The following is a 27,195-nucleotide window of genomic DNA, read 5'->3' on the forward strand; positions in this document are numbered from 1 at the left end:
CTGAAGAGTACAGCCTGTTACACAGCAATTACACAGTTTAGGAGTTTTTTGTCTGTTTGTTTGTTTGAACAAGCATTTTCTTCCTTTTCATAGATATATATATATATATTTATATAAGTGTGTCTATATATAAGAGCTTATTCTTACTGTGAATGTTTGAAAACGTAACACAACACATAATTTAATCTCAGAAATAGAACTAACCGGTGTAAAACGCATGCCCCCCCACCCCCTGTGCCTGTCCCATATAGTACTCCGGTCTGTTGCGCCCTCTTGTGGTCCTCCGTGGTCGGGGCAGCGAGGCCGGGCCAGTCTGTTGTGGTGTGTGTAGTTACTGGGGGGACATAGTTAGCTACGTCATGCAGATCGCGCGGGGGTTTGCCGGGGGCTGAGACGTACAGAGAGAGTGAGAAAGAGAAAGAAAGAGCGCCCCCCTTTTGTTGCAGTCAGTCAGTGTTGGGTCGGGCCTAGCTGATGGCGGCGTCGTCTGTCTGGGAAGCGTCAGTCTCTGAGGGGGCGGCTGTCTCCTCGGGCGGGTCGTCGTCCGTGCTGGTGCTGGCGGACACCTGCGCGGGGGGCCCGTGCAGCGCCGCCGCCCCCAACTCTCGGTCCTCGGCGGTGGGGGGCAGGGGCAGCGAGCCGGGCAGTTTGACGGGGCAGAAGGCCGAGCCGGTGGGGATGAAGTTGACCTTGTTCTTGTCGGGGCAGGAGAAGTGGGGGGCGGAGGCGGACGCCGACTGCCTGGAGCTGGACACGGGAGGGGAGAGGTGTGTGAGGGCAGGATTCCCCACAAACAAAGCCAACCATCGATCACATGATGAACCTCCTGAACCGAGCACACTATCTCATGTTTGACTTTACCCAAATCTAGAGCAGGTTGACAAAGTTCTGCTTAAAGGATCAACTGAATAATATCAGAAAAAAATAATGCTACTTTTACTTTCTGGATAAACGTACCTTTCCTCGAAGGCTTTGACCTTCTCACAGCCCTCCGGCGGCTCCCTCTTGAACATGTAAGTGTTGTTGGGTTTGGGTGAGGACGCAAACTTGGGCAGAGGCGAACTGCTTCCACTGTCTGTGAGCACACACAGGCCACAGCCCTTTTAATGCATGTTTTTACACAGAGAAGTAAACCTTGGAATAAAACCTGTCTAAATCAGAGGTAAAGCTTTTGTGTAGTATTTGCGCACCTTTGTCTCTGTCGTAGAGCAGCTCGTCTGTGGAGTAGGGGCTGCCGTCGTGTGAGCCGGGCGGGCAGGCGGGCGAGGGGCAGGGCGACAGGCTGGAGCAGCTGCTGGATCTCCCCGGGGCAGAGGGCGTCTGGGTGTCCACGCTGCGGGTGCTGCTGCTGCGCTGCTGGGGAGGGAAGGGCGCCCGTCGGCCGTCTGGGACCTCCAAGGACTGAAACGAACACGATATCGCCGCATCATTTTTGGAGCTGAGCTGAGATTTTTGTTTCATTCTAATTTCATTCTAGTCGCCACACATTTTTCGTTTCATATATGATTTGGTGAAGTGAACCTTGAGCTCCTCCTTGTCGCCGTTGTCCCGGATGAAGACCTTCTCCAGCTCGTGGTTGATACCCTCCATGCTGCTGGGGACCCTGGATATGGAGGGCTTTGGCACCGTGATGTTGGACAGCGGCATCTGAGCCGACTTCGACATGGAACCCTGCTGTGGGTCGGACACAGGCACATTATTGTTAGAGGAGCCAGAGATGTGGTGTAAAAAACACAACACTGAAGTATCACGGATCTAGGGACGAACAGAGAGGAAAAGAGGATGGCTGCTACAAATGGTTGATTTTAAATGTGCCATAAAATCCACAATGGTGAGTGCAAGATACAGAAATCTCCTACTCTTATTTGAAATGTAATGGAAACGACATTTTGACCAGGGGTGTTTCTGAGGTGGCCAGGGCCGTACCTGTGCTTGCCCCTCCAGAGCCGACGCTGTATGGCTGGGGCAGAGGCAGCAGTGAATGTGGGGCGGTGTGTGGGGGGTGAACGGGTGGGGGGACAGGAGGTCTTTGCTGCTGGGACGGCCCCCCTGTTTGCCGCGCTGGAGCTGGTGTCGGAGCTTGACTATCTGCGGAGACAAAGTCAAAAGAAAAAAAGAAAAAGTGATCAAATTGCAGCACTTAAAGCCACACTGCGGAACATTCCAGGTGATATAACTCAAAACATAAACAAGCATAGTCCTGCTGCAGTATATGTATTCATTTAGAAGAAGAAAACATAAATACGCTGGTAAACGTTTGTTAAGTGATCACTTTACTTCTGGGTCCAACTGAGATTTTGCCCTGTTCACCCTAAGGGGATTTAGAAGAAGAATAACTTTATTTACTGTATACAGCACCTTTCACAGACATGGTCACAAAGCACTTTACATGAGACAATTATACATTCACTCCATGCTCGTTGGTGTTCAGTTTCCCCTGTGGGACACTGGCAGAAACACAGACACATCATTCATCCTGGCCTATTGTACATGTTTTCAGTCGTAGGGGAAACTGCTGGAAACTGACGCAAACACAGGGAGAACATGCAAACTCCACACAGGAAAGCCCTGTCCAGGTGGGAATCGAACCTGGGATCTTGTAGATGTTACGCACGAGCGCTGCGTGTTGCCATTTAGCTGATTTTAACCTGCTGTAGAGCCGACTACAGGCGCACAGAAATATGACTTTTACTCTGGATTTTCTTCACGCTTGTATTCCATTTAATGGGTTGTTGTTATTCAGTAATCAACAATTCAGGCAGCCCCACTTTCCCATTCAGCCAGCAGATGTCACAGTTCACTTCTCATGCAGCTCTGTGTGATCAAACATTATGCCATTATACTCATAGTAGTGCATTTAACTTGTTGTATTTTGGATAAAACAGCAACATGTGTTTCCTTACTCAATGCTTTTATCAGACATTCAACTAAACATATAAAATATTAACTGGACACACAACAACTTTTTTGTTGTTGGTTTTTCCTGTTATATTGTATTTTCACCACTTTTTTCCTGAACATCTAGTGTTAAAACTCGTAAATAAAAGTGACGCATGAACCTAGGAATGGAGGGATTAGGCTATATCTAATGACATGTACCAGCAGGGGTAGTAGAGGTGCTTACTGCTCCTGCCTCACAGCCAAATGTGCGCCTGTGCATGTCCCGCTTACATAACCGCCAGCTCATGGGTACGGCTTGCTGTGATGAGACTGAACCCATCATGTCATCATCTTTATGCCATAATAAGAACAGCTAAACCAGGGCTGCGAAAAAAACATCTGTGAGTGGATTTGACATTTATGTTTTAAAATCGAGACGTGATTGACTGCACATTATTATAGTTGTGCAGCTCAGTGCTAAGCAACTACAAACCAGATGAGAACCACAGAAACTAAAGAGTGACACATCCCTTTGTAGACAATATTTTGTTGGTTACAGAAAGCAATATATAACCTAAATGATGCGTGCTGCTTTCATTCCAGCTTTGATTTTGCTTCATTCGTGATTACTTTGGCAGCCCGAGCTTTTCTAATGAAATCTATAACTGAATTTATAGCCTTTTCATGCCCAGGCCGAGCTCGGGGGTGTCTACGTAGCACGGTGGAATGCGGAGGAGCTCAGCTGTATCCTCTCAGCTGTCTGCCGCAGGAGCCAGCTGGGCCTGGACTCTCCATAAACGGCGGCGGCTAATGGCCGGTGCAAAGGCGAAGGAGAGGGAGATGGGAGTGCTCTCTGGCACCTGCCCGGGTCGTACGGACAGAGCTCAGGGGAGACTGTGAGGAGTTTGATTTAAGGCCACATCAAAGTCTGCAGTGAATATCGGACGCCATCGTGCTGGCATATTATTTGATTTTAAAGAGGGGATATCATGCTTTTGGGAGGTCTTAGGTAACAATCAAACCCATCTTCATCATCGACTTACACACTGGTTTTCACATAATCTCACTGTCAGCCTGTTTCAATACAGCAAAAAGCAAACAAAAAATATACGTGCTGCTCGTAGCTGCTGTGGTGAAGCTATGACGAGTACTTTTACTTTGCAATGAAAGGATATAGCTTTGCAAGAGGGGACGGGGAGCTTCTTGGGAGCTGCCACCACGTTGCTACAAACAGGCACTGGAGAAGATTCCAACATCACTCAAAGAAGTGCAGGTGGGTTGAAACAAAGCTCCAGTTATATTTTCAGGAGGAAAAAAAGCTCTTAAAAAAAAGGTAAATTTAGTATGATACAGCCCTTTAGGCAAAGAGATTTTACATACACAGAGTGAGAGGCAGATGCAGATTAAAGGAACAGGCCACCGTTTTTACGTACTGAGAAATGTTCTTACCTGAGCATAGAAGAGTTGATGCGTACCTGTCTGGTCTTTGTGCGTGCGCTCAGTCACACAAAACAACCAAAGATGTTGCTAGCATTTGGCCTCTCCCAATGCATTCCTATAGCTCCAAACGGGGTGAAGTTGGAAGCGACCACGCTCTTCCACAGGCACACACAAAGACCAGACAGGTACGTATCAACTCGTCTAAGCTCAGGTAAGAACTTATCTCAGTACGTAAAAACGGTGGCCTTTAAGGCAGATGCCCTTCCTGACACATTGGCAGTAAAGTGTCATACTCCAGTAAACCGGTGAGCTCACAGCAAATGAACTCTCCCACAACTTTTCAGAGCAAACTTCTCTCACCTCTGATAAACAGCGTTCAGTGCATCACCCGAAGCGTTGTTTCATTGTGCGTTTCTGATTTATTAATCCGCCTGTCAGTCACACCCATTGGAACTTGGAGACTTGGAGGCTACATTTCTATAGTAATAGCTTCTGCAACAGACTAACCACCAAACACTGCATTCAAAAGTACGTACGCAGTTAGACCGACGCCTTTATATTCAACCATGCTGCTATATTAGTGCAACATCATTAGGGCTGCAGCAAATCAATCTTGCAATTTTGCGTAATGACTGCATTTAGCTAATTGCAAAGTCTGCAATGATTTATGCACTATAATGTCGAGATTAAAAGCTGCTAACTCTTTGACTATTGGACTCAAACTAATTTATTTGAACCTTCATCTTTTTGAAATACTTCTCGATCAAATACTTATCAGGACAATTTGGGAGATGATAAAGTGCCTTTAGAATACTGTGACCCAACAATACCCACAATATTACAAAAAAAGATGGTTCCGTAAACTTAACATCGCACAATTATTATGCTGTGAGACTCGAGTCGTCGCTGGTCACGGAGCAGTCACCGATACGTCCCCTGGAGTCTCCAAGGGGACGTATCGTTTAGCGTTTAGCGAGGACAACAAATGGTATGAATCGCAACACAACTGCTGGAGACCTCTCTGAGACCATTTGGAGACTCGAGGGGACGTATCAGTGACATCTCAGTGACACCATGGAGTCTTTTTCAACTCTCCATGCAGACTCCGCTGAAATGGAACCTGTTCGTTTTCACCGAGACTACCTGGAGACTCGCCTTATCTCCAGGGGACGTCTCTGAGTCATGTATGTGACCAGCGGCAACTCGAGTCTCCAACTTGTCTCCAGTCCGGTGAGATAGGCCCTTCAACGTTTGAGTATGTTCGTGCAATGAGATGCATTAACGTCAACCTGGTTTTTGGCCACCGGGTTTACACCATGTTCTGTAATATTGTATTGTATCTTATATTGTATTGGTTTAGCAGTCTGTATTTCAATGTACTCTCAAATGTACATGCTTCTGAAGTTCCTTTCATTTTCCGTTATGAATTGAGAGTTCTTTAGAGGTGATCGGGTATCTGGCTGGTGTGTGTGATCATGTTCTTACCTCTTTGAGCTGATCGGCACTGCCCCAGGACACGGAGCGCTGGTGGGCACTCCTCTTCTCTGCGTGGTCCTCACTCCAACATCCAGGAGTCTGAAGAACCAAATGAAAAACAGCGTGTGAGGAGGCAACAAGTCCATGAAGTGAATTTCAATCAAAATCCAAAGGTCAAAGTCTATAGTATTTTTGAAGTGACCAGTTAGAAAACAAGAGCGTTTCAGCCTCATAATGCGCATGATGTAAGACTATTAATATTATATGAAGAGGCAAGTTTTATGATTTATCTATTAATACGACTGTAAATGATAAATCCTTTATTTTTTATTTTTTGGTAAATATGATGAAATTCTTTGACATTTTGTACGATCATAAACGATTTTTATCAACATGTAAGCACAGACCCATGCATCGGTTTCCTGCATGAGTATAGCGGAAAATGTATGTGATGATTACTTGAATGAGAGATAAGGGGTAGGTTTACTATAAGTTCTTTGAACTTCTTCCTACTCCTTTTGAGCACAAAGTCTTGTTTTGTATTTTTTTTTCTTTCTGTAAAATGTTGACATACTTTTTCTGCTCAAATGAATAAATAAATGAAAATGAAATGAAATAATCGCATTGATCAACATGTTGAATGTGATCAGCTTTCATGATCCTTTATTTCCTTGTGCATCATGTGATTTTTGATGATTATCCTACTAAAATGATATTGTAACGTCTGATCCTGACCTGATTGATTCATGTGGACATGTCTATTTTCTGATAGTAGGGTAGAGGGCGTAGCACTAAATGAAGCCAGTCTCTGCATCTGCAGCACCTGCCCTGGAGCCACTCCCTGCTCATCCTAATGGCTCTTGTCAAAGAGCTGCCTGTGTCAGACTGAGCACTGACTACAGCGCTCTTCTGTTCCAAAGTGTGGCCCAGATCGGAGCAGCTGAAAACTACAACTTCAAATGAAGTAAAAGCCACGCTGCGGAACATTCCAGGTCATGTGTGGCTACTTCACAAAAGCATTGGCTCAAAACAAAAACATTCCGGCATTACCTAAAGTGCTTCTAACTAACTACAGTCAAAGCAAGGCAGTAGCATCTCTATCTATTTTCTTTGAAATCAAAAAGCCAACAGCCATGAAAAATGCCTGACTTGCACAGTGTTGTAATAACTGTCACATGTCAGAGTTTTATCTTTGTTGATTATTTCATCTGTACAGCAGGAGAACGTGTACTTCAACAGTCATTTTTGGGATAAGGTGGTAAGGGCAAAGCATGTGTGTTCCCTCCTCACTCACACAATAGCACGCAATTTAGCCAGCGCTGCTTCATGTGTTTCCTCTCAGTATTCGCCAGTACATCAATGGGGCCAACCACCTGCTCTCACTGTGCACAAGTCAATCTGAATGTAGGTCACACATAAGTGCTAATGCGAACCTCTTATGCTGCTCTTAAACAGTGGGTGTTATGCTTTTTTGCATGTATTTGGTAATAATGTCAAACACATCTTAATCACTTACACTTTGTTGGTTGGAAAAAGCTAAATTGATCTAAAACAGCGCAAACTAAATGTCCAGTAGTTTTACCTCCTGATTTTCACACAATCCCGCCGTAAGCCCTAAATGCTAGTCCCCCTCAGTGGTGGCTTCTTTGGCCTCACCAAACTACACAAACAACATATTGTCATTGGATCGCATGGTTTGACCAGTTAGCCAGATCATTTAAAAAGCATAACAAAGGAAATAAAACCACTGTGTAAAACACATCAAAATTGCCTTAAATGAGGAAGTAGGGGAATATATTTCCATATTTGGACTAAACAGTGGTAAGTTATGTTCGGACAGACTTCTTTACTGTGGTAGCCATGGGGTCTGGTATTTAGCGATTTTTTTTTTTTACAGGCCATCAATATCTCAATCACTGTTGTTTTCCAGGTGTTAAGCACACAAAAGGCAGGTGTGAGCTCATTTGATCACCCAGTCTTACACAACGCCATTTTTTTAAATTAGTATTACACAATATTCAATATGGTTAAACGGGGTAATGATGACTCGAGCTCAGAGCGCAAGCACTTTGAATAATTCTCTTCATTGCGAAGCTTTGCCTAACATCTTTTTACTGACCAAATTTCACACACTAACATCAGCAGACCATAAACCAGCCAAACCACTTCCAACAAGCCACGGCAGCACATCTACTACATGCAACGCAGTGGAGCGGCCTTTGAGGACCGCACAGGCGTAGGTGGAAATGTCACGCGGGCAGGAGGAGAGCGGAATGAGTGGGCACAAATAAGGTCAGCCTTAACACGGCGCTATAATATCAGTCATCATTGGGCCATGTGCAACACTCGACCCTATGGGCTGCCAAGATGCTGTTGTTCGTCACCTACAAAGAGGCGGTTGAATGGCCCGGTCTGCAGATGGCGGAAACTGAAGATGATGAAGGGTCACTCACTGTTGGCACAAGCTCAAGGGCCCTTCGAGTCCCCCGGGATTAGGTGGAAATAGTTTTGTCAAAGCACGAAAAAGTGAATTCAGGGATGCACATTATGTCACTAATTTAACGAAGACTCCTTAAGGTTTGGTTGTTTTGTTTGACAAGTCATTTCTTCCTTAAAGATGGGGTATTATGCTTTTTTCAATCACATAGCACCAGTCTATAGCACGCTACAATGATGATGCAACCTTATGTTGGTCTGTAAATGCAGTAAATTAAAATAACTGTCTTGAATGAATTTGCTCTCTTGAAATAGGCCTCTGTCTCTTTAAGAATTGTATTGAAACTACAATCAATTTTCGGTGCATTTTCATTTTACTGTTGGAAAGGAGCTGCACTTTATCACTTTGTGAACAATGGCCACGCAAGATGTGATTTGATCCAGTGTCTGACCTGAAAAGTGACTTTGGAGACAAACCTTTGAGAGTTCAGAGGCTCTGTGTCCACACCGCACAGTTGGAAAAATAAGTGTGCGATGCTTGCCTGTTTGGAGGCCATCTAGTCCCTCTTTGCTACTGCCATGCCCTACGGATCTTTAACTATACCCCCATGGTCTACACCAGGATCTCCCCAGAATTTAAGCCCATATCCAGCGGGGCATTATCTGTGCAGGTGGACAATGGTTATCCGAGGCTACCCCCGTTAGCACGTTATAGTCGGCTACAGCTCATTGTTGATGAAAAGTCTGCAATAAACCACAAATGTGTAAAGCCAGGCTCATTGTGTGATCATAAAGGCTGCTTCAAGTAGTTGCCCGCTTTATTGACGTTATTTCTGCATAATAGGCTGCTTGTTTTCAATGAATCGTTCCGAGCTCGCTCACGGGTAATAGCGCGTTAGCTCCGGGAGAAAACCACTCGGCTACGGCAGATGAAATGTGAGCAATAAACTTCAGAATCAAAAAGCCCAGCTCAGTGTGTGATCATTGTTAAACGGATGCTTTATAGATGGCGGTTTTATTGACTTTATTCGTGCGTATTTCTCGTTTTCCGTTCACCTGAATCTTAAAAGCTTAATGACCAGAGAACTTTTTCTGCCTTTTTGGTCACATTTTTCTTGCATGTTTGTTACTTTTTCATCACTTTTTAAACATGTTTTTGTCGCTTTTTGGTCACTTTTTGGTTGCGTTTTCATCCACGTTTTTTGTCTCTATTTTCTGATTTTTTTTTAATATTCGGGCAAAGCCAAACTGGGGAAAATATGTTTGGTTCAGATGGAGGTTGAGAGATTAAACGACTTACCTTTGATAACCCGCCAACTTCCTTCAGTGGTATCCACAAGTTCCTTAAACTAACTTGTATGTGCGCTTACATTGCCAAAATTCCACTTGTTGAGCTAACACACCCACGATAATGTGATTACAAGGAACTTATACTTCCAGTTCACTACTTTGCATAAACTCATGCTTTGGGAGATCAAAACATTGCACTCGACTTCAGTTATTTTCCCAAGCAAAAAAAAAGACAAAAGTTTGAAAGAGAACAGACTTTCAGTGGGCTGTTTTGTTTAGTCCAAACTAAATTGACCTCATTTGGGCTCATTTGCAGGGGTGTACTTGAAATAGCGTGAATCACGAATCGAAGAGAGCGAGCTGGTAATGTTACTATAACTTAATAATATGATTATCTGGTGACACGAGGCACACAGAGGCCTTTTCTTTGAGTGCATGTGGGAGGACAACTAGGGCTTTTCAAACACTAGCCAGAGATTACAATCTGAGGAGATGTGGTTGCTTTGTGCGGGCATGGTGGCACTCAACTTTTGAACTGTAGCACGCAGTGAATCGTTGTCAACATTTCTTTAAGATACAGCATTAAAGGCTACACATAATGTATAACTGGTGGTGTTTGGTGATCGTTTCAAACACATCTTGATCTAAAACAGATTATTCAAAGGAAGTAGATACTGTCGGACATCCGCGCTAGTATCAGAAAAGCCTAAGGGTAAGTACATTTTCGAATAAAAGGGCACGAGGGTAATATAGCGCTAATGTAGGCATTTTACATAAAAGCAAAAAGTTAGCAGCAGCATTTTATTATTATTTCATTTATTTTTATACTGTAGTTTCATCTCCATCTGCTTCAAACGTTTAGGAGCGCTCAAAGTCATAGGCACTAGGAGCACATGGCTAATCATTATGGATAAACACACGCACGTACCTAAGAGAGCGCTCTCATCTCTGCTGCTGGATTGGATTCTGCCCGAGTTTCTAGTGGCTGCAGTGTGTCTTCGCGGTACTAGCTTAGCGGTAGCATTAGTGGTGCTACAGTAAATAAAATAAAACCTGCACTGGCTCCGGACCACAGTTTCACAAGAGTCTTTTGCTGGAACAAACCCAAGCCAGTCATTAAAGTCGATCCAATTCAATTCTCTCAAAATGCCTGGATTAGCTAGTACTGATACTGAATATCGGTTCAGGACATCCCTACATACATTGGATTTTTTTTTTTTTTTCACCTTTTGTAGCATCTATAATGTACGTGTATGGAAAGTAGTTCATACGCGTACATAATTTCTGATGCAAAACGCCTACCCTTACAGCAGTACTAAGTAACTCTTGCCCCTAGAGGCCATAAGCGCAATTGCAGGTGTCGTAGCAAGTTGCGATTTATTACCTTATTAATTGTCCATGAGAGTAAACTACGCTGACAGAAAAGACAAAGGGAGAGAGGGATATTGTACATCCAATTGGAAATATTTTTTTCACTCAAACTTGGCTGTAAATACTGTTTAAGTGGCGCTAGCCCGCAGTTAGCTTTGCCCGCTAGCCTGTTAGCTTCTTCTTCGTGATTCTATTAGTGTGTATTGGTTGCTCTGGTTCGGTGGCAGTCAAGTTGCAATTGTGGTTTTCTGTCCAGAGACACCAGGGGGAGATGAAAGACCCCCCTATCATCCCATTAACACTTGTATTACCCCCAGAGGGACTACGAAAAGGATTTATTAAAGCTTAGCACCGCTTTAACATTAGAGAGCAATTGGAAAGAAATGACTTGTAGTGGAGGCAATTAGAATCGGTCTAATTAAAATGTATGAACACTTGTTTTAAGCTATTGAGGAGGAGATGCAATGGAAATGCACGATTAACATGATTAAAATAAAAAATAAATAAATAATCAAGGCTGTTTATGTCCAGCAAGTAGACCGTGGAAAACAAATGCCTCGAGACAGAATTCTACGAAAAGGAAATAAAAACTTGTGGCCGGTGGAGCAGCATGTGAATTCTTGGTGAATCTAAACAGCTCCATTGTTGATCTGATAAAGCCTGAGGAAATGTGACTTGTTTATGGGCTCACTTTAGATAAATTACCACATCATAAACTGCAAGAAAGTCAATTAGCAAATCACAAAGACTGCGATTATTTGAGCCAGCGGTTCTCAACCCACGGCCAAAAATGATGAATCAGCAGAACGCTCATAATATTGTATGTCCTCAAAATGTGGACATCGGGAATAATTGTGGTTTATAAAATTGTTTTGGGGCTCCTCAGCATTTATACTTAACCTTTATTTGGAGTCCACAGGCGGGAGCAGCAGGGGGAATTACATCTGGTAAAAACAAGACACAAGCCACCATTTTTTTGCTAACGGCGCGCTGACAAATTGATGGCGCCGTGATAAACGCGGTTAGAGCGCAGAACTCTTCAGAACAAGTCTGGTGGTGGTTTATGGATTTAAAAATGCAGTAATTCCACCACAAAATAAAGGAAACACAAATCGGAGCATCTAATACACAAGTGAAATTACTTAAAGAGGGGGTATTATGCTTTTTTCAGCCACATAGCACCAGTCTATAGCACACTACAATGATGACGAAACCTTCTGTTGGTCTGTCAATGCAGTAAATTAGAATAACTGCCTTGTATAAAATTGCTCTTTCAAAATGGCGTTAGCAAATGACTTGAAATAGGCCTTTGTCTCTTTAAGAACCTCTGACCCTTTCCGACACGCCCCCTCCACACGCTGTCTGTGGCATAACAACAACACTGCGCTCGTCTCAACAGTATTGAAACTACGATCGGTGCATTTTAATTTTTATTGTTGGAAAGGAGCTACTGTTTATCACTTTGTGAACAATGGCCACACAGGATATTATTTGGAGACAAACCTTCCACACCGGACGCTTGGAAGGGGCTCTTGCCTGAAAAATAACTGCTGTTTGGAGGCTATCTCTTTGCATCTGCCATGCCCTATGGATCTCTAACTATACCCCCATGGACGACACCAGGATCTGCAGGAGCCCATACGATTCAAAGACGGACATTATCTGTGCAGGTGGACAGTGGTTTTTCGAGGTTACCCATTAGCTTGTTATAATCGACTACAGCTCATTGTTGATGAAAAGTCTGTAATAAACCACAAATGTGTAAAGCCAGGCTCATTGTGTGATCATCGTAAAGGCTGCTTCGAGTAGTTGCCGGCTTTATTGACGTTATTTGTGCATAATATGCTGCCTGTTTTCAATGAATGTTGTGAAGGTGAAGGTTGTTAGCTTGTCGCGGCTAATAGTGCCTTAGCTCCGGGAGAAAACCACTCGGCTACGACTCACTGTAGATGAAATGTGAGCAATAAACTACGAAATCAACAAGCCCGGCTCAGTGTGTGATCATCATAAAGGCTGCTTCAAGCAGTTGCCTGTTTTAGTGACGTTTTCAATGCATAATATGCTTGTATTCAGTGAATTTTCCCGTTAGCTTGTCGCGGCTAGCTTGTTAGCTCCGGGAGAAAACCACTCGGCTATGACCCATTGTAGATTAAATGTGAGCAATAAACTTCCAAATCAACAAGCCTGGCTCCGTGTGTGATCATTGTTAAACGGTTCTTTATGTGTGTGGTGGTTTTATTGACTTTATTTGTGCATATTTTTCGTTTTCACGCGATGACTCGAGGTTTAGCTTAGCATTAGCTTTCTCCGGAGGCTCTGTGCATCATCAAGGCCCAGCGCAGAACCAGCCGCTGAAATAAGCGTTCTTGTCACCGGTTTTAATCCTGGGTGTTTCGGTAACAGAAACACTGACGTGTGTCTTTGTAAAAGTCTGCTGTGGCTCCGGTTCACAACACATGAAGCTAATCCTCCATGATGACTCTGTTTACATCTTAGGGCTAGACACTGCGGGGAGGGGGTTCTGCTGAGGGGCAGTGGTTGGTTACTCGGCTGGTGACGAAAGGTCGGAGGCGTATCCTGGAGGTCGAGGGCGTTTCCTGAAGGAATCAGGCGTTTTATCCCTAAAATGGCTGCCATCAGAGTTTCTACAGATTACTCGAAAATACGTGAATGTGCCCAGGCAACACTTCAGGCATGGTTTTAATGAGGGAATGACTTAATAACATGATGTAAAGCTTGAAAAAGTCGATTTTGCATAATAGGCCCCCTTTAAAGCCATGTGAATGCATGAAATTAGAACTGCAGGTATGTGTTAGACAAGAGAACGATTTTATAACATGGCTACAGATCTCAAAAAAGTAAGCTTTGCTGTAGATACCTCTACATACTGTACATAGGGGTATGTGGGCAGCATTCTTACCTGTGTGGACTTATCTCTCATACACGAGGGGTATGGCACGTTCGGGTCCCGGGGCCACTGTCCGCTCAGGTAGGGCCCGGTGATGGTGCCCAGGGACGAGGTGCGGCGGATCACCCCTAAGCCCGCCTGCTGGGGCTTGTTCCGTTCAACTGCAAACACAAAACACCACATGAAAACGCTTTAATGACATGAAAACCCTAAATACAAGCCGTCATTTTGAGCGAACAGCATGCTAACAAATTGCTGGTGATGTCTTCGTGATGAACACAGTTTGAGAGCTCGACACGGATTCAGTGACGGCTTATGGACTTTAAAAATGCAGAAGACTTTTCTACTTTCCATTTCTTACACAAAAAGAAATACAGATCGGAGCACTTCGGCAGTAGAAGAAGAAACAACCAAGATAAACAGGATGCCTGAAAACTGAAAGTAGCAAAAATACTTCTCCAGGTATGATTTTGATGAGGGAGCAATGTTATAACAGTTAAAAGCTACATACAGTATATAATTTGCATATGTGCCCTTTAAAAGATGATTAGAATCAGATTTGGCGAAAGAATACATGAAATTCCAGCTTTGTGTTTGCATATGGTGAATATTTCCATCAAAACCAGCAGAAGCTTCAGGCTTTACTGTTCTAGTTTGTCTACAGTAGTAACAGTGACATTTACAGCGCAGCGCCACCTCCAGCCGCCCAGGCCTGTCTTTATGGGGCTCGTATCAGTGTAAACAGTGGAGGCAGTAAAGAGTGCGCTCTCTCAGAGTAAAAGGAAAGCTGGAAGCAAAACTGGCTCCTCGCTCCATAATCAATGAGAAAGGCATAGTTTTCGATTGAACTCTGCATATGTCGAGTCTAATATACTTGAATTCCAGTGCACAACTGTAGAATATTCCTAACTTGGCTCCATGATACTGCTCATGTATCTGTATCAGCTGGTTTTGGTTCGATTTGTTTGGTGGTTGTGTATTTGAGTAACTTTTAAAAGTAACTGTAGCAGTATTCTTCTTGGGGTAGTTTTATCACAGTATTTTTTTTACTTGCACTTCAGTATTGTGCAGTATTAAAGTTGGGCATTATGCAAAATCAACTCTTAAGAACTTTTTACCAAGCGACAATGTTCATCAAAAACATACCTTGAGTTTCGAACCATTCGCACATCTTTGAGTAATCTTCAAATCCTGATCTCCCAAAGCAAGAGTTTATGCAAAGTAGTGAACTGGAAGTATAAATTCCTTGTAATCACATTATCGTGGGTGTGTTAGCTCAACAAGTGGAATTTGGGCAATGTATGCACACATACAAGTTAGTTTAAGGAACTTGTGGATACCACTGAAGGAAGTTGGCGGGTTATCTAAGGTAAGTCGTTTAATCTCTCAACCTCCATCTGAACCAAGCATATTTTCCCCAGTTTGGCTTTGCCCGAATATTTAAAAAAAAATCCGAAAATAGAGACAAAAACGTGGATGAAAACGCGACCAAAAAGTGACAAAAAAGCGACAAAAACATGTTTAAAAAGTGATGAAAAAGCAACAAACATGCAAGAAAAATGTGACCAAAATCCTGCCACAATATCTCGCAAATTATATCTTTTTGCAACAGAGTTATTGAAAATCATTTTTTTCCCCCTCATATTGTGCAGCCCTAATCATTTTTGGCTACTCTCCCCAACTCTGTAGTTAGCAGCAGTAGGAACTAAGGATGCACCGATACCAGAATCGGGTACAGCTCGATACCACCTGCTTATACTGATACTCATTAAAGTGGTCCTGATACCAGAAACCCTGGTGTGGTCCCGATACCAGATGTGGTCCCGATACCAGAAACTTGACGTGCGACTGCTCCGCTGATGAGATCACAGAGCAACACACTGTGGAAATACAATATTCCACATAGCAGCCTATAAACCGTCTGTACACTTCAAAAAGTACTCGTACATTTTTTGCGGTAGTTTTACATCACGGCAGTAGCTATGCGTGCAGCTGTACTTCTTCATCAGCTTATGCCCGCTAAGAAAAGAAAAAGAAGTGAGAACATGTAGCGACGTCTGTAATGCAATAAAGGGACAATGGATGGATTTCTTTGGAAAAAAAATGTCTCCTCCAAAGCTGATGCAGCGAGAAAAGCATTTTTAGAGTTGAATTGGTACCCTTTGTTCTTTACTGTTCTGAATATGTCAAAAAAAAGAAAAGAAATATCGCGTGTTGCACTTTGATTCTGGTGCATTTCAGTGGCATTTGGAGTGTCTCTCTCCACGTCGTTCAAAGGGTGATCCACAGACGGCCCAGCTCAGCCTTTTACTCTTTCATAGTCGCACTGACATTAGTAATGAGCTTGTCTCGTGCACGGTCGAGCTCAACCTGGTCCACGCAAATAACCCTGTCAAAGTCCTGCCAAATCAAAGTTTTTTCAAAGTGCACCACAATCACAGTCTCCTTCGCCTCCAAGTCAATTTATTACATCACAAGCACATCGGAATAACACGGCGCTAACTTGTAGCAACTTGAAATAGGCGTGAATGAATGACTGTGGTCCGCATTGAGACTTGTTGTGATTGGCGCATTTGATCCCATCGGCCGCAAATGTTTATCTTAACGTCCATCAATTTCACAAACAATTCCAACGGCCATTCCAGATTGATAACGGTGACGGCAGAGCAGTGACAAAAGCAGCAACAATGACAATGCTTCTTGTGATTCTTCTAGAGAAAGGTTTCAACTTTCAAGCTTTCCTTTTTCCGGCTGTCCTCAGCTGACAGTCAGTACCTGTAGTAATCTGTGCTCCTGGCTCCTGCTCCCTCAACAGAGAATCCTATTAAACACGGAAGAGGCCAGGGTCAGTGTTGTAAATCCATAGGATTACACTACGATAGCTGACTGAATTAGACCGCTGCTACAGCTCCTGGAGGACAGTGTCGTAATCCTGTTCCCACTGTATGACATGGGTTATCAGCCACATACTCACCTGCACACGCGCTCACCGAAATCATCCTACACATGTGCCATATCGGAGAATAATGAGGACATGGCTGCAGAGACAGTGGAAACTGGTAGGGTATTATACGATTAAGAAGGATCAAAAAAGGATCCGCGACATTAAGAAGTTAGGTGGTATGAAATTAAAAGAAACTGCATTTGGCAATATTGTGAACTACATTGAAGGTTGTTCAGTCTCTCTGTCGCTTATGTGTAATAATAGACTAGTGGCAAAAGTTTCCTAAAAGTAGTCATCTGGAGTAGGTTATTTTTGAGTTAAAAATGTTTCATCTGGTATTCAAGAGGCTTTCTCAGAGCTTTGCCCGTAGACATGTAACAGCTTGGATGTGAGGCAAGATACAGTGTTGGTTGCAACCACTGTAGGCTACAGTAAGGTTAGCTCCTGAACCGAAAATGTAATGTTTCGCAGCTACTTCTATATATGGTAAAACCTTGTGCATTACATCACAGAAATCACAGAAATGGCATTAGCTAACCCTTGAGGTTAGGTTACCGCAGCAGCTAAAATCTACATTTGATATCACCTACATTAGGGCTGGGTATCGATTCATGTTTCCCAAATCGATTCGATTCGATTAACTTCACAATGGGCCGATTTGATTCAGTTCAATTTGATTGATTTTCGATTCAATTAAGGATATCACGCAGTACCACTTTTACTTGGATATGGAAGACATTCTCAGAAGAGCTAACGCTAACTTGGTGAAAATATGAAATATGAAAATATGAAATAAAAATATGAATATTTACCATAACACATCGAGTGCTGTGCTGTTTTGGGGATTTCGCTGTAGAGAGCCAACAATCCAGACCGTTTTTCATGATATTTGTAGCACCAGAGCGTATTCTATGTTATAGCTATTGACACATGCTATGGCTCGTTTGAAAAGTGAGACTCTAAGCTCTCCGTAGGTTTACTCCTCTGTTCCTGAGAAATCCTAAGCTAAATAGGCTAGTTTTGATCAAAATCACAGTTTTTTTCTTTTTAACCATTTAACTGTTACGATCTGTCCATGGGAAGCGGCTCTGCTTTGTCAAACGCGCCTCAGAGAGAGAGAGAAGTGTCGGGTTTACAGCTGTTCCACCACGCCCCCTCGGACTAAAAAAAAAGAAATTCAATAATACATATGAAATGTCCAGATCACAACTTTTCACATATTTTTGATTGTCATTTATTTCAGTTCTGTTCATCACAGGGCTACCAAGATCACACATAAGGTGTATTAGAGTGTCTAGGTTCGTAATAATAAAAAAAACTTAACGTTTCTGGCACTCAATGTGTTAAGAATTGAAACCCAATGCAGTTACATTAATCATTTTGTATTTAATATGACCTGATCAAAACAATAATGCACGATGTCACATGGCATTATAAAAAGACGTATTAAAAGGATTGATTTAAGTTTTTTTTTTAATCGAAATCAGGCTGTTCAAAGGAAAATCGGTAAATCCAGCCCTAACCTAAATATGGCTGATGGGGTGACGACAGCTGAAAACATCTGGATCTCATAATTTGCCAAGTTTGATGGCGAAATGCTAATGGACATATTAAAAATACATTGAGCAAAGTTTGCCTGACGAGCCGACTGTCTGCATACATTAGGATCGACCATTACATTGTCATGATCAGCACTATGGCAAAGTGGTTAATATTCTCGCCACAGGAAGAACATCCAGGGTTTGACTGGTGGATCACGGGGTGTGTCAAACCCCAAACCATCTTGGTACCTCATTGGTAAAAAATACTACAAATGAAGTATCAAGCGAACTTTTAACAGTCACTTCAACTAGGTCAGGTTAGATTAAACTTTTTTGTCCCAAAGGGAAATTTGCCTTGGACTTGCCATGCCATGGTTCCAACATGAATTAACTAGCAGTCAATCAGACTAGACTGGGCAGGTTTGTCTTGAGGTCTGAACTCCAGTAAGAGCAGTACACACCCTAAACTATGTGTTATTAATCACTTCTAACTGCTTAATTAAAAAAAAAAAAAAGGGCCAGTGCTTATTAAAGACAGAAAGTCAAGTTTCACCTACTTAATGCCACTATGTGTGAAAAAGCTTTACCTCGTCCAAGCTCAGGAAATCCAAAATCGTGTAAAATGTGTGGGGGGGAAATACCATTAAAACAATCCGTGGCTTCTATAAAAAACAACATTGTGCAGGGTTGCGAATAGTCCAGTGTCAGTGAGTAGAATGCACAGTGTGGGTTGTTAACCAGCTCCGGGTGCGAGCGCCACTACTTCCTGTCAACTGAACTTAGACGTCCCCAGTGTGCAATCAGAGCTGCAATGTAACCCAGCAAGAAAAACACAGCGCATAATATCCACATGATGTATGGGACAGCGGCGCAGTCAGATAATGTATAATTAAAACTTTTTACGCCAGCCTCATTTTACCGATGCACACAAAAGAGAAACCGATATCTATTGCACAACTAATGCAACACAATACAGAAACCCTCAGCTTAGGGACAATCTTGAGGATGAGAGTTTAATAAAGCATGCGTAGAGAAATTCTTAAAAGGTAAATAAAAGGCAAGTTTGGGAAACGTTTCAGCGTTCGTTTGCCTGCTCAATGTATTTTTCCTATAGCCGTTAGCAGTTAGCGATCGAACATTCGAACGATCGAAATTTTGAAAGGTCCAGGTCAATCAATCAATCAATCAAACTTTATTTATAAAGCACTTTCATACCGAAAGGTATCACAAAGTGCTTTACAGATTACAACATTTAAAACAATGCGCCCGGGACAACCTCCCATATATATACATTTTGTATATTAGGATTAAATAAATAGATTAGTCAGTTAAAGGCTAACCTAAAAAGGTGGGTCTTGAGCCTGCTCTTAAAAACATTTTCGTTCTCTGCAGCCCTGAGCTCCTCCGGCAGGTCGTTCCAGAGGCGAGGGCCGTAATATTGGAAAGACGCCTCACCAAGAGTCTTATTATTGACTTTAGGAATGACTAGGAGACCCCTGCCGGAGGAGCGAAGGGGCCGTGAAGGTTCGTAAGGTAAAAGCAGTTCTGAAAGATAAGAAGGACCAAGACAATTAAGACATTTAAAAACCATTAAAAGAACTTTAAAATTGATCCTGAAACACAGAAAACCGATGTAATGTGGTCCCGCCTCCTGGTCCTCGTCAGGACACGAGCTGCCGAATTTTGTAAAAGTTGTAAACTTGAGATACTCTTTTTGGGAAGACCAGAAAGCAGGGCATTACAGTAGTCGATGCGACTGGTGATAAAAGCATGCATTAGTGTCTCCGTGTTGGCCCGAGAGAGAATGGGGCGGACTCTGGCAATGTTCTTTAGATGGTAAAAATCTATCTTTGTGATTTTCTTAATGTGTGGATTAAACGCCAGCTCAGAGTCAAAGATCACACCCAGGTTTTTCAACTGTGAGGAAGGATTAATTGACAGTGTCTGTAGTTTGGGTAAAAGTCTCTCTCTCTGGGCCTCAGGACCGATGACTAACATTTCAGTTTTGTCCTGGTTAAGCTGGAGAAAGTTTTCTGCCATCCAGAATTTGATATCTAAAATGCAGTTAAAAAGTGCATCTATTGGCCTGGTGTCATCAGGAGACATGGAGATGTATAACTGTGTATCATCAGCATAACTGTGAAAGTTGACTCCATGTCTCCTGATGACATCACCAAGAGGGAGCATATACAGATTAAAAAGCACTGGGCCTAAAATTGAACCCTGGGGCACACCACATGCAATTCCATGCACCTTAGAGGAGCAGGCATCCACACTCACCATGAACGTCCTGTCTGTGAGGTAGGAAGTAAACCATTTGTGTACAGCACCGGAGAGGCCGATGTGCTTTAAACGAGTTAAAAGAATAGTGTGGTCGACTGTATCAAAGGCAGCGCTCAGATCCAGAAGAACCAACACTGTGACCTTCTGTGAGTCATAATTTAATCTAAAGTCATTTAAAATCTTTAAGAGGGCTGTCTCGGTGCTGTTTTTTCTAAGATTTTAGAATCTTAGAAAAGATTCTAAGATTCTAAAATCTTAGAAGTTTTTTCTAAGATTTTGCTTAAAAATGGTAAGTTGGTGGGGTCAATGCTTAGTTAGAAATGAATGTATAGAACTTTTGAGATTTTAAAACTCTGAGCCAAGTTTATACATTTTGCTATATAAAGATCATTAAAAAAACGCGTTACTAACTAAAAACACAAAAAGCAACCGTAGACAAGTTTTTGATCAGGGAGCAACAATACAACATGGCAGAAAGTTCTAAAAAAGTAGATAATACTTTACTTGTAAAGATGTTCAAGCCAATCAAAATCACTAGCTAGCACTTCAGCGTTGACCGTTGCCCCTCATAACCTTTGGTTTAGTGAAATTAAATTGCTCTAATTTGTCCAATCCCAGGTCACTGGGAGGTTGGCTCTGCACAGGCTGGGAGCATTCCTGACCTAATCCATAGCTAAGGGCGCACTGGCAGCAGCCCTAAGGCGTTATGAAGCAAACTTAGCACAGTGATCAACACCACTGGGCCCAACGGCACAGCTAACCTCACCGAATCCTTTTCATTTGGGAATCGCTGCGGTGGAGAGAGACAATAAAAGCCACAGTGCAGGGAGAATATACAAGGTTAGCCTCTGAACAATAAGCCAAAAACAGAAAAGTCAATCTGCACCTAGAAGTACAACAAGGTGTATACAGGGTACCTATGAAATTGTGTCTTAAATTACAATAGAAGTGCCTACATTAGACTTTGCTTTCCACGCCTGTCCTCCAAGCAATGAACTGTTACTGGCACAGGAATGGCAGATAGACCTTTCAAATAAAAGGCTCTAAGCTCCAGTGATCATGCAACCACAGTGGTGCAATTGGTAGAACAGGTCGTCTCATGTTCGGAAGGTCAGGGGTTCAAATCCCAGCTCCTGACGTTGCTTACTGTCATTGTGTCCTTTGGCAAGACACTTCACCCACCTTGCCTCCAGTGTCTGTGTACATTGGTGTATGAATGGGTGACTGGTTCCTTACTGTAAAGCGCTTTGGGCCTGATCAAGCTTGAAAGGCACTATATAAGTTGAGACCATTTACCATCACTTTGATCACGATTCAATTTAAAATTCAATATCAGAGCCAGCCCTCCGTTCAACCAGTGCCTCAGGGCGTCCAGTCAGGAGCAGAGGGTAACTACAGTACCGTGGTACCTTCTATAGCTAGGATCATAATGGTGTATGGGCATGTTTTTTTTTTTTTGATTGATGGAGCAAAAGGGATGCGTGGAGGAAGGCCACCCGGGCGCAGGGAGAGCATGCAAACTCCACATTGAAAGACCCCACCCAGCCCAGGAACCAAAACCAGGATATCCACCCAACTCTGCGACTGTGCTCACCTTGAGGTGCTTGTGTATTTATTACCAATATCTCATATGCTTCCTTGTGTTTACCAGGACCTTTTGTTTTTCATTCTTCTTGATGCTGCGAAGAATCCTCTAGTATAAAGGGACAACTGTGCCGATTGTGTTGTCTGCTTTTTGCCAGTGCCACACAAAATTAGGACACAAGTGTTCAGCGCCGTTTTAAAAATAGAAAGTCAGTGCGTCACTTTTCGTTTTTTGGAGGAAAAACAACATGCTTGAAAAGATAAATGAAATCATAAACTTGCCTTCTGTATATACAAGCACAGCCAGTTAGGACCCAGACGATTGTGCTTACACAGGCCCATCACGACCACAATGTCAGTCAGCAGCCATTTTGGTGAAATTTTACACATGTTTATAGTTATACCAGCAAAGACAAAATGCAGGAGCAAAACGCGATCATTTCTTTCATGCATTCCCCAAATTTTACAGTCTTGTATGTGGAGGAAAAGCTGTAATCATAGTGCCGTTTCTGTTCAATTGCCATCTCTCTTCCTCTGTGGCGTACGGCAAGGTCACGGACAGCCCAACTGCGGGGTCATATGACCACCCCAAACCACAGCCTTCCAATGAGCGCTCATGTATAATTCACACCCCTCGATTTAGAACAACGCAGGTTTCCCTCCCGTTTCGATTTTTACTGCTGCGTCATATTGGCCTATTGCTGATAGTGCGAGTCAACGGTAAACAGCACACTGGGGGGTCTATAGTCTCTGCAGCAAGGGAAGGGCTGCACTATACATGGAGTATTATACAGAACTATAGTAGCTAAGGTTCAAAAGGTAGTCATCTGGACTGGGTTTTCACTTTTCATCCAACAAGGGTCCTCAGCTCGATTTATTGATTATTGCGATAACAAACTGAAGACATATTTGACACCAGACAAAACATTACAAAACTGCATTTAAAGTGAGCGTGCCAAACACAACTGAGGCTTAAAACAAGTTTTAGGGCACCTCAATATCAAGATTTTTCACTTTAATATTTGCAATGTCTATGTAAAGAAAAACGGTAAGGAGTGAGGTGAGATTGGGCTGGTCAGTATTTGAATGATACGTCTCCTTTAAGGCAATTTCCTGATTTTTATCAGTGTTAACGGTAGCACCATTTGCTGTGCTCTGCACATTTGAACATGTGCATGCAAACTATCACCCCCTCAAAAGAAATTGCCATTTATTGTGAACGATATTATATGGCCCAACCTCCTAATGACCACGCAGCTAGACAGCAGGAAAGCTTTGTGTGCGATGGATTATGCAAAAGAAAGCCTTTAGAGAAAAATGTATTTATACTTATACTATATACAATGCCTCATACTGAACACATCGTTGAGTTGAGCATCAAATTATTTTCTCATATAGCACAGCCCTAATTGGACGTAGCACACTTCCAGCCATAATGGCAACAACAGAGCACTTTCATCGGCTGCCATGACTTGAAGCTACGGAAATAAAAAGCTCGCACCTCACAAAAGCACATAAAATGGTATAATAACTAAATTGAGGCTTGCGGATGAAATGGCTGCGATGCCAGCTGCAGAAACGCTCAGCTGAGGAGAGCGCTCTGTCTGCGGCTGGGCTGAGGCTGGGCTGAGGGGGAGAGGGGCAAATAGGCCCATTATTAGATCTCTGAGTCACAGTTACACACAAAGCATTGATTTACACTGGGAAACCTGTCTGCTACGGCAGCAACGCAAAAAATATGAAACAACAGACTGGAATTGCGGAGCCATTATGTTTTCGAATGGTTGTTCATTACAAATTTTGGCATGAGTAGATCGTCTCAAGTTTTACAATCCTGTATGAAGAGAGAGACATTTGGAGACACACTCTACAAGTTTTGAGGTTATAAAGCGAAATTTAAAACATATATATCATAAAAGTAGTTTTAATACAATGTGGCAAAACACCTTGCAACACCACCACGCAACTGACCAATCAGTATGAGCCTTACAAAATGGATTTCAGTCCGTTTGAATACTCAAATCCTGCCACCAATCGAGCTTGCAATACAAAGTGAAAAAGTCCAAATGCTAGCACATTAAGATTCGGCCTTTTTACGATACCACTGCCTTGGTAGGTTTTGAAGTACAACTTAAAATAATGTTGTATACGTCTTGGAAAGCAGAGGGCACAATCTAGCCTCTGGTGCTCCGGTGGCAAAGGAAGCCATGCTAAAGTTAAAATTACGTACAATTAAAATGTACCGGCAAATATGGTAATTAATGAAGGAAAGAACATTTTCACCAGTCACAATTTTCCAAAGATTGAACAGACTAGCACGCCGAATTCTTTAACGCCTTCACATAACAGTTTGGTCGCCCCTGACGTTTTTGTTACTTAAAAAGTTTTGTTATGTAAAAAGTCAAATGAGGCTTAAAGAAGAACTAAGAAGTAACTTGTTTACCTTAATAAATCCTTTCGTAGTCCCTCTGGGGTAATACAAGTATTAATGGGATGATTGGAAAGTCTTTCATCTCCCCCTGGTGTCTCTGGCTAGAAAACCACCCTTGCAACTTCCCTGCACCGTGGCCCAATACACACTAATGGAATCAGGAAAAAGAAGCTAACAGGCTAACGGGCAAAGCTAATTGCGGGATAGCACCACTTAAACAGTATTTACAGCCAAGTTTGAGTGAAAAAAATGATCTTCATTGTGTAATTGGATGTACAATATCCCTCTCTCCCTTTGTCTTTTCTGTCAGCGTAGTATTTACTCTCACGGACAATTAATGAGTAAAAAAACGCAACATGCTACGACACCAGCAGTGTAGAGCAGACCTCTACAAACAGGTTCTGAAATTTTAATATACATCTTGCAAATCTAGACGTAACGGCAATAATCGTCAGAAAAATGACAGTTACATATTTTTTTAAAATCTCGTACTATACTAATCAGCATTCAGCACATCAGCAAAGGGATCAAGCTAAAACAACGTTAATACTATCTCATTAGCTGATACAGCAGTAACAATATTAAAGCATGTAGACAGAACTTCTTATACTTTAAGGTGACGTGTCCAGACTGCAGAAGGCAGCTGGAGCTCACAGTGTATTCAGACGAGTAGCATTTGAAGTACTGAGGCCTGACCCAAAGGGAGCTCACAAAGGCTGGTGTGAGGCTCAGTGATTAGCCCTGGGCCCCGCTGCACCTGTGTGGGGCAGCCATCTCACTCCACAGCCGCGTACAGGTATAGAACTTCTAATTAGCCCTATAGCATTTCACTCCAGGGAAATTAGCTCCACGCCAGATTACAGCATTATGACACGCATTGTTAAAACACGTCGTCTATACAGGGAGCTGGAATGCAACATATAATCCTAACATCTATACGCAAACATGCAAAACAGTGATTTGAAAAAAAAACAGGTCTTTGGAAAGGAGGGGTCTTTTTGTCAATCAACAGGTAACACGAGTTAATGAATGAGGGACTTGTTATGCAAAGAGAAACTTACTAGTATATGCTACTTCCTAGTAATCTCATACAATACACATTTACTGTGCTATTGTGCTAATCATTGTAAACTGTCCTTGAAATTGAAGTGAGAATTATTGCTGTCAAACAAAACAATGAACAAAGATCATTGTTCATTTCTACATGTTGGCTGCATCGATGAAGAGCAATGCACATGATTAAACTCCATCAGAGGTGGAGTTAAGTAGCCCAGGAAAAATCTTCCACACCGTCTACTTCCAACACCAGTGTTTCTTTATTTAATGCAACGCCTCGGCCAGTGGCCTTTGTCAGGCAAAAGGTTTTTATGATATACAACATACATCCAACACAAAAACGAGTTAAGAAGCCAAAATATTTACTCAAGTAAGAGTAATGTTGCTTTCAAATCTTTTTAAATAACTGGTCACATTTATATTTAAGATTTGATCTGCTGACCCTCTGGTCACAAAGCGACCCGCTCTACTATCTGTGCCACCGTCGCACCGACTCAAGTAGAAGTAAATAATAGTGACTCAAACAATTAGTAAATGTAACTGAGTACATGCACTTGAGTAAATGTAACTGAGTACATGCACTTGAGTAAATGTAACTGAGTACATGTACTTGAGTAAATGTAGCTGAGCACATGTACTTGAGTAAATGTAGCTGAGCACATGTACTTGAGTAAATGTAGCTGAGTACATGTACTTGAGTAAATGTAACTGAGTACATGTACTTGAGTAAATGTAACTGAGTACATGTACTTGAGTAAATGTAACTGAGCACATGTACTTGAGTAAATGTAACTGAGCACATGTACTTGAGTAAATGTAACTGAGCACATGTACTTGAGTAAATGTAACTGAGCACATGTACTTGAGTAAATGTAACTGAGCACATGTACTTGAGTAAATGTAACTGAGCACATGTACTTGAGTAAAAGTAACTGAGTACATGTACTTGAGTAAATGTAACTGAGTACATGTACTTGAGTAAAAGTAACTGAGCACTACCTGCTGCTGAATTCCATTCTCCAATGTAACAAACAATACACTTATCAAAGATAATCATGTGAGACTTTTCAAGCTGCGACGTCACAGCATGGCTAATGTTGTTACATTCCTATTATTAGTTGTTGAAGTATTTAAAGTATCTGCAGCGCCAGCCCACATCACAGAAGGAGTGGCAGTCCATTTGCATTACTTGTGGTCTCATTCTGCGGTTTCCAACCACCCAACTGTAAAACGGCAACAGATGAAGAGTAAAAAATACAAAACTCAACTTCTACATCTAAGTACCTTTCCTGCTATTAACTCCTCATTTCAGTGGCCACACCGCCTTCGCTCTGCCCGATCCCGTCACATCTCAGAAGCTAAGCAGGAAGCGCCTGGTTGGTACTTGGATGGGAGATCGTTTGGGAACACTAGGACGCCTGGGTGAATGTAGTGTGTGAGTGAGTGGTTGGTGGTGGTCGGAGGGGTCAATGGTCAGACTGGCAGCTACGTTTCTGTCAGTCGACCCCAGGGCAGCTGTGGCTACAATAGTAGCTTACCATCACCAAGTATGGAG

General features: G+C 42.5%; 1 protein-coding gene across 1 annotated transcript in view; it reads right to left on the bottom strand.

The window, feature by feature from the left end:
- Window positions 1-321: 321 nt before the first annotated feature.
- glcci1a (glucocorticoid induced 1a) overlaps window positions 322-27,195 on the bottom strand; it is a 30,340-nt gene continuing 3,466 nt past the window's right edge. The window contains exons 2-8 of the mRNA XM_079571266.1: window positions 13,814-13,962; window positions 5,806-5,895; window positions 1,927-2,088; window positions 1,522-1,674; window positions 1,191-1,401; window positions 958-1,075; window positions 322-747 (exon numbers count right to left, since the gene is read on the bottom strand). Coding sequence (XP_079427392.1) covers window positions 468-747; window positions 958-1,075; window positions 1,191-1,401; window positions 1,522-1,674; window positions 1,927-2,088; window positions 5,806-5,895; window positions 13,814-13,962 — 1,163 coding nt within the window. The 3' untranslated portion in view covers window positions 322-467. The remainder of the gene's footprint in view (window positions 748-957; window positions 1,076-1,190; window positions 1,402-1,521; window positions 1,675-1,926; window positions 2,089-5,805; window positions 5,896-13,813; window positions 13,963-27,195) is intronic.

The sequence above is a fragment of the Gobius niger genome (genome assembly GCF_951799975.1).
Source record: "Gobius niger genome assembly, chromosome: 14".
Taxonomy (NCBI): Eukaryota; Metazoa; Chordata; class Actinopteri; order Gobiiformes; family Gobiidae; genus Gobius; species Gobius niger.